At 39.7% G+C, this 8,653-nt stretch overlaps 1 protein-coding gene across 1 annotated transcript; it reads left to right on the top strand.

Moving 5' to 3' along the window:
* The first annotated feature begins 411 nt into the window (after positions 1-411).
* On the top strand, positions 412-8,653 carry LOC146392334 (uncharacterized). Its single transcript, XM_084948382.1, has 8 exons — positions 412-427; positions 607-878; positions 5,351-5,483; positions 5,595-5,741; positions 5,832-5,974; positions 6,049-6,168; positions 6,889-6,933; positions 7,056-8,653. The coding sequence occupies exons 1-8, from the start codon at positions 412-414 to the stop codon at positions 7,191-7,193; spliced, it is 1,014 nt and encodes a 337-aa protein (XP_084804508.1). The 3' UTR covers positions 7,194-8,653.

Here is an 8,653-nt window from a genome sequence, read left to right as displayed (position 1 = left end):
TCGCAGAGCAGCGTCTCCAGAGTCTCAGACGGAGATTTGAAAAGGATGCTCATTATAAGGCTGAATACACTGAATGTGTAAACAACATGCTTGAACAAGGATATGCCGAGCTTGTGTGTGCAGATGAGTTGCACAAAGATGATGGAAAGGTGTGGTACATCCCTCATCACGGAGTGTATCATCCCACAAAGGGCAAGTTAAGAGTTGTATTTGACTGTGGAACAACTTATAAAGGAGCATCATTGAACAGCCAGCTTCTACAGGGACCTGATCTCACAAGCTCGCTGGTTGGAGTTCTGATCAGATTTAGACAAGAGCCTGTTGCATTAATGGCAGACATTGATTCCATGTTTCACCAAGTTCAAGTCTCAGAAAAACACGTCAACTTTCTCCGTTTCCTGTGGTGGCAACATGGCGACACTACAAGGTTGGCGCAGGAATACAGGATGAAAGTGCATTTGTTTGGAGCAGTATCTTCGCCAAGCTGTGCAAATTATGCTCTACAGAGAACTGCAGATGATAATGCACAACAGTTTCCAGCTGAAGTGGTTGATACAGACAAAAGAAACTTTTATGTGGATGATTGTTTGAAATCTGTTGCTTCAGAAGAGGAGGCAGTGCACATGGTGAAGAGGCCGACAGATATCTGTGCTAAAGGAGGATTTAAGCTTTCAAAATGGATCAGCAACAGTCGCACAGTGCTCATGTCAATCCCAGAGGAAAGGAGAGCAAATGAAATTAAGGCTCTGGATTTGGACGCAGATCAACTTCCAGTTGAGAGAGCACTGGGTTTACAGTGGTGCATAGAAACAGACAAGTTCCGGTTCAGAACCTCCCTGCAGGACCGTCCAACAACCAGAAGGGGCATTTTGTCTGTGGTCAGCTCACTGTATGATCCTTTGGGAATCTTGTCTCCCTTCAGCCTGCCAGCTAAACTGTTGCTACAAGAGCTTTGCCGACAAAATTTGAAGTGGGATGAAGTTATTCCCCACTCTCTTTCCCAGCAGTGGCGTGATTGGCTGGAGGATCTCCAGCTGATTTCAAAGTTCAAAGTGGAACGTTGCTTTAAACCAAGTTGCTTTGGAAGACCAGATAAGGCACAACTTCATCATTTTTCTGATGCAAGTCAAGATGGTTATGGAACAGTGTCATATTTAAAGTTGGAAAAGAATAACATCACGCATGTTGCTTTTATCCTGGGAAAGGCTAGAGTTGCTCCTCTCAAGCAAACTACAATTCCCAGGCTGGAATTGACGGCTGCAGTTCTTGCAGTTCGAGTGAATATGCTTCTGCAAAAAGAGCTGCAGGTAAGGTTGGAAAAATCAGTTTTTTGGACTGATAGTACAACAGTACTGAAATACATCTCCAATGAAACCAGAAGATTTAATACTTTTGTTGCAAACAGAATTGCTGTCATTCGAGAAGCAACAGATGTGAATCAGTGGAGATATGTTTCTTCCAAGGAGAATCCTGCAGATGATGCATCCAGAGGCATGAGTGCTGGGGATTTCCTCACATGTAGAAGATGGATAAAAGGGCCAGAATTTCTCTATAAGTCAGAAAAGGAATGGCCTAAACTGGATGTGGAGTACAGTGTAATTTCTGCAGATGACCCAGAGGTCAAAAAGGACCTGACAATGAATGTCATTGTGAAGGAATTACAAAATCCTACCAACTATCTTATCCATTACTTCTCGTCTTGGGCAAAACTTAAAATCTCTGTAGCCTGGCTTTTAAAGCTGAAAGAGGCTTTGGTGTTGCTGCCGCAGAAGAGGACAGAGTTGCTTGCTGCAGGTTTGAATAAGAATGATCTGGAAAGTCAGAAAGAAGTGGAGATAAGAATGGAAAGATTTAGGACCACTTTGAAGAAAGGAAATCTGACTTCAGAAGATTTAGCAAAGGCAGAACAAGCTATTATTCAATATGCACAACAACAGAAATTTAAAACTGAAATGGCTTTAATCAGCAATGGCCTCAAAGGAGTCTCCAAGGGAAGTTGTCTTTACAAACTTGATCCAGTGTTGGATGCAGGAATCCTCAGAGTGGGTGGCCGATTGAATAAAGCAGCCATGCCTATGGAAGTAAAGCATCCTGCAATTTTGACAAAAGATATGCATGTGTCAACACTGATTTTACGCCATATCCATCAAAGGTTGGGACATGCAGGAAGAGCACAGGAATCGAGAGTTGAAAGAAAGTTTGACTGAGCTGGACCATGCTAAAATTCAAAAGGCTTTTGTTCAGGATGGCATGAAATGGAACTTTAACATCCCAGCAGCTTCTCACCAAGGCGGTGTGTGGGAGCGCCTCATTCGTTCAATAAAGAGTATCTTAGCCTCAGTTCTCAAAGAGCAAGTTTTGGATGATGAAGGACTCCAAACAGTCTTCTGTGAGGTTGAAGCTGTATTGAACGACAGACCCATTACTAGCGTTTCAGATGACTCAAATGATCTTGAAGCACTGACACCCAATCACTTGTTGTTGCTGAAAAATAAACCAGTTTTACCACCAGGACTGTTTGATCCAAGTGATCTGCATGTCAGGAAAAGGTGGAAACCGGTACAGTACATGGCAGAGTTGTTCTGGAAGAGATGGCTTTCTGAGTACCTACCTCTGATGCAAGAAAGACAAAAATGGATGAGGACTAAAAGATGTCTTATACCTGGAGATGTTGTTTTAATTGCAGACGCTACAGCTCCAAAAGGATCGAGGATGATGGCAAAAGTCTTAAGTGTAAACCAGGGTGCAAAAGGCTTGGTGCGTTCTGTGAGACTACAAACAAAGACCAGTGTTTTGGAAAGGCCAGTGACAAAACTTATTTTGCTACTGGAAGCCTCATCGTGAAGAAGATCATTAACAAAGATTAAGGACCTGCTTAAGGGAATAGCTCCTCCTTTTGGGACTTTAAAGTAATTGTGATTGTATGCATAATTAGGGGCAGGAGTGTTGAAGCTATTTGTTCTTATTTTTTATTATTTTGAAATTAGTTAAAGTTTGTTGTTAGTTTACTTATATTTTGGGATTTATTTACAAGTTTATTTGTCGGTTAATATTTTGTTTCAATGTTTGTTTGATGTTACTTTGTTAAATTAGTCAGTAAGAGCTGTAGGGCCATTTTGTTTCTATAAATAAAGAGACTGGTATAGGACCAGCATGCACTGGGGTGGGCCTATGGTTTTTTACCAGAGCAGGAGAAGCAGCAGGAAGTAACAAAAAATGGATCTTGTTATTGCTTGCCAAACTGGATAAATAAACCATAAAAACGCAACTTTCAAGTTTGGACAGTGGACTTCTTTTGCCTGCGTACGAAATAGTATCTCAGTGCAGCAGTGGCTTGTGGACTTTTAATTGTGGGATGTTTGGTTTGTCAAACAACAGTGTTGGGAAGGTTACTTTTAAAATGTATTCCATTACAGAATACAGAATACATGCCCCAAAATGTATTCTGTAACGTATTCCGTTACGTTACTCAATGACAGTAACGTATTCTGAATACTTTGGAATACTTAATATATTATCATGCTTTTTACAACAACGTGAATGTACTATTGCTGTGTGATTTATTACTATTACTGAAGGTCCGCGACTCCGAACTGTAGTAAAGGGACCTCTGACTAATACGGCGGGGTCCCTGTCGGCTCGTAGCCGAAAAATAGCTTTACTTTGTTGTGTGGGTCAACTTTTCTTGCGAGAGACAGAGAGAGGCGTTGAAAGACTGCTGCAACGGAACTTATTGTTTTCGGAGGAAAACACGAACACAGTGTACAGTCGAGTCTTAATAGCTTACTTACAGCTGGGCTCGTCAGGCTCTCTTCTTGGCTACAGTGGTTATTATTATATTTACATGCTTCCAGCTCCCGTTTTTGCTCGATGACAACTCGTACCTTTCCACTCCCCTTTTTCTCCCTCCTCGCGCTCACAGACCCATAACGTGTATGGCAGTCCATTCTCCCTGCAACACGGACTACACTGCCCATGATGCTACATTCTTTAGAGCTATGCTTGTAGCATTCTGCCTGTTAGCTTAGCACAACAACAACAACAACGAAAAGGCGCTCTCTCACCCAGGAAACACACAGTCGCAGAGAGAGAGAGAGAGCGTCGCCCTGTAACCATGGCAACCGTAACGCTGCCGCCTGGAACAACAGAACGTAGCTGTCAAACAAAACCCAAACAGTCCTGACCCGCGACAAAATGAAACAGGAAAGTACCGCAGTGTAATCCATTTATTTCAACAGAGTAGCTGTATTCTGAATACCACCTTTTTAAACGGTAACTGTAACGGAATACAGTTACTCATATTTTGTATTTTAAATACGTAACGGCGGTACATGTATTCCGTTACTCTCCAACACTGTCAAACAAAAGGAATTGCCACTACAATATATATATAGATTCCCCGACCCCTTCTTCCTAATGAGTAAGGAAATGACGTCGGAGTTTCCACCCGTGATTGCTGGGAAGCGTCCCACCTCGCATCCCCGGGGGTTGTTTATACTCCACCCAGGAGCTACAGGGGCAGGGACGGATTGGTGGAGACGCGCACACAGCGTTATAGTCGGATACGTTGCTACTATTATTTTGCTGTAAGTACATAAACTTTGCTATGTAGTTTTATAAGTATTGTTTTTGTGTGCAAAAAGTTACACGTCGTTTGTGTCAGTCCAAGTTTACATCATTAAAATACCCTCAGAACAAAACAAGTCAAGTGAGCCCTCACATACGAAGTCGCAGTAAAGCTAGCCGCACCGGCAGCCGCACCTACAATATTGTTGCACTTTTCTTATTTATACATATATATTCCTGACCTTATCCCCAACTAAACAAAATTTCAGTATTGCAGCACTGTATTTTTGATATTGTCTATTTTTTATGTTATTACAGGGAAATTTTAAGAGGTGACGCAAATATTTTACTGGATTCTTACTCTGGGTCACCCCTACTCTTCCTCTTCTGCCACACAGCTCTCCAAAATCATTAGTGAGTTATTCTTATATGTTAACACTACCTCAACCTGTCTCTTCTTCTTGTGCATACTGGCTATTAAAGGCTCATCAGCTTCTATACAAACTGAGGAGGTGTGCTATGGCAGCAGGTGGCAGTTTCCATCTAATTACCCTTACCTTATAGTGGACTGATATACTTCAATCAAAGTAATGGGGGATCTGTGAAAGTTGTAATTAAAGATGGGAAGGTGAGCAGCTTCAGGTTCTATGTGACTATTATAGATCTGGAATATGATACATTTAAGGCTTCTGTTTAAAAGTAGTAAACTATTTTGAGGACAATAAATAGAACCTGTTTTAACCCGAGGTAATGTGTAAATATATATGTGCTGTCTATCTTTCAGGCAACAGACGCAGGCTTCAGAGTCTCTCCTGGCTCAATTTATCTTACAGACGTGACAGAAAGAGATAAAGGAATTTATTTGGCGTCATCTGGTGGCCATCAGCGTCACAATGTTGTTGAACTGAAAGTCTTGGGTGAGAATTTGGGCTGTACTTTATATTTACATCAAAAATATATATAGGTATGTGTTTAGCTACCTGTTCCTAAATACAAGTCCATTTTTTTTTCTTAATGTGCATTTTAAGAATGTGCCAAAAAGGTCAAGAGGGATTACTACTATACTTGGGAGGACTCTATCCCTAGACGGGCTGAAATCCTGGAGTTTATTCCCCTTCACAGTCTGGACCAGCCAAAGATCCTGTGGAATCGCACAGACTCTCAGATCAGAGAAAGTAGGGCATGGGTGGAAAAACATAAGTGAGAGCTATCTCAGCCCCACACACTCTACACAGTATTCCCTAACTTTGTCTGTCCTTTTACAGCATTTATGTCAGAGAGTACATTACTCACTGTTATTGCCTTGGTTGCCATCATTGGGATCATCTGCATTTGCTGGTCTTGTAAAATAAACTGCAAGTCTTCTCCTCAGACTGAAGGCTCACCTGAGCCTGATGTATATTATCATGTAAGTAGTCTTTCAAGTGGAGATTAATAACAGCTGTTTTAACATTTAATAAAATTTCCTTATTTCAATTACAGGATCAGGATCAACCTACAGGTCAACGTTATTCAGGTGAACCACCTCCTCCATATTGGTCCTGTCAGCCCATGAATTTTCATGTTTCTGAACAACCTACGGGTACCTCGACTGAGCCACCGGTGGGTGTAAAGCTTGATTTATAGTTTTATACTGTTTTGAAAACAAGTAATCTTTGTATTTTGGCCTGCTGATAGCATGTGTTTGCTATGATGTGTCTTGTCTTTATGTTAGTCTTATTTTATAGAATCTTAAAGAATCATTAGCCTCAGATACATTGAGATATTAATGATTCTTTTTTGCTATATTTGTTTGATCATTATTTCTGTTCCTAAATATGAAGTTTGTTCTTTCAGTCAGTCTTTTTAGCAATAAAGTTTCTTATTATGGCCTGTACTGTTGTACCCAGCCTGTGCTCGAGGAATTCTAATGGAACGAAGAAATTTTAAGAAATAAACAAATATTTTGAAAACAAAACAAAAGAAACTATTACTTTTCCACAGCACACACACGCCATTTGTCTCATCTGAACTGCCTGCCGAATTCATATAATAGCTCAATTTGTAATGTGTTTTTTCACACAATCATGATTGTTAATTTTACAATTATTTTCAGAGTTAGGTTACTTTAAAAAGAAACAAATAGAAGGTATGGTAAAAAACACAGCATAAATCACAAAATCTATTACGAAGCTATATTGTCTTTTTACTTGAAAGCATTAAACTGTAGCCCCAAAATTTTAAGTGCAAATTCCCTTAAAACCGAAGTAGGACAAAATGTTATCACTATAAAAATCCTTCTTGCTATGTGGACTGATGTATATATATTTTTTCTTTTCACAGGCATATCATGAAGTAAGTATGCATGTGAACCCATTTCAGCCTGAGGTACAAAAACAAACAGAATTCCCCCATGCACTCCCAGAAACCACAAAAAGGCTGACTCATTTTGCTCATTGATCTAATGTACCTTTCTTTTCTTTTTCTTTTTTTTTCTCTGCTATCTCCAGGTTGCACTTCCAGGAAGGTGGGATTCCACTCCACATCCCTCAGTCAGCTCAGACCCCCTCCTCTCAACCCTGGAACCACACTTTGATCTGGAAGGAGTAACAGTTCCCTCTGCACCTCCTCTTAGTTCAGAGTTTTAGAGCTTAAGTTCAGATGTTGTTTTTTGCACTCAAACTGAGAGATATTTTAACTATTATAAATTATTCTCTGTTATCTGTGGTTTGTTCCTCCTTTTTCAAACATGCAGCAGTCTACCCCCTTAAAAAACTTTAAAAACAAAAACAACATATATTAATAATTCTTCTTGACCTCACCTCAACCCTCAGATCATGTTGTATGCGTTAAACACGTAATCTTCTGTACAGATTGACAAAGTTTTATCTTCTTATGCTCCTCTCTCTTCTGGAGTCCCACAGGGTTCCACTTTGGGTCCCCTTTGATTTGCATCTGCTGTAAGCTACGTGCTAACTCTTGGACAAATCTTGGCCTAACGTGTCCGACATCGTCACTTCTCTGCAGACAATACACAACAACTCAATATACGAGACGTCATAACAGGATATAATGTCCAATCTGGAAGGAAGGAACTGGATGTCCAATTTTTTTTCTGAAACGGAATAATGGAATTTATTGTATTTACACCCTCTCCACCCAGCACAAACTTTTTGTGTTGGAATCCAATTTCTCTTTTGATTTGCACGTGTCTAAAGTTATGCAGTTGTTTTTTTATTCAGCTTAGACAGATATCTGTCTAAGCTGAATAAGCTGCTCTAAGCTGCTCATTCCAACTCAGAAAAGGTTATTCGTGTTTGTATTTCTTGAAGATTTGGCTGCTGTCATGCTGTTAACTCTTACAGCATTCATCATAACATCCTCAGACTTCAAAATGCTGCTGCAGGCTTTTAATATATAGAAAAAGAAGCAGTAATGTTACACCAGTCCTCACATGCTTTCACTGGCTACCTTTTAGTTGTAGAACTAATTTGAAGATTATATTGGTGGTTTTTAAGGCCTTAGGAAGCTCCTGTCTATATCTGCTGCTGACGCCATGTGACCCTGGCTGTTGCCTGAGATCTTCCACCATGGCCTTGGTTAGTGTTGACTTGCCTGTCCACTAAATGCGATTAAGCCTTTCCAACTTAGGACCCACTGAAGATCTGGGGGTATTTTTTTTGAAGAATAGCTTTTATGTTTTTTTGTTTTTTTTTTATTAAAAAAAGATGCACATCTAAATGCAATGCAAGTATTACTCTCACTGTATATTTTTGTATGTAAGCTGGAACTTTTATAACCTTTTTGTGAAAACTGAAAAAGTTTTGAGACACTTGTTTTGTGTCAAATTGTGATATTTTTCTATGGTCTAAATCTGTTATTTAAAAATGCACATCTAAATGCAATGCAAGTATTATCCTCACTGTATTTTTTTATAGATTATGTAAGCTGGAACTTTTATAACCTTTTTGTGTTACTTTGACAGAAATGCTTTGTTCATAAAATATATGTCAAAATCTGGTCTTTCTTTATGGTCACTTTTACTGGTTAGTCTTTCAGTTTTATAAAATCTGAGTTCTTTTATGAGTAAAGAGGCCCATAAAATATG

This window comes from Perissodus microlepis, chromosome 2 (assembly GCF_051167445.1).
Source record: "Perissodus microlepis isolate ML-2025 ecotype Zambia chromosome 2, ASM5116744v1, whole genome shotgun sequence".
Lineage (NCBI taxonomy): Eukaryota > Metazoa > Chordata > Actinopteri > Cichliformes > Cichlidae > Perissodus > Perissodus microlepis.
The sequence above is the reverse complement of the archived record's forward strand: the minus strand, read 5'-3'. Positions and strand labels throughout refer to the sequence as shown.

Coding starts and splice junctions, on each gene's coding strand:
- LOC146392334 (XM_084948382.1), top strand. Junction 879..5,350: donor GAAGGGGCATTTTGTCTGTG/GTCAGCTCACTG, acceptor TCTATCTTTCAG/GCAACAGACGCAGGCTTCAG. Junction 6,934..7,055: donor TGAACCCATTTCAGCCTGAG/GTACAAAAACAA, acceptor TGCTATCTCCAG/GTTGCACTTCCAGGAAGGTG.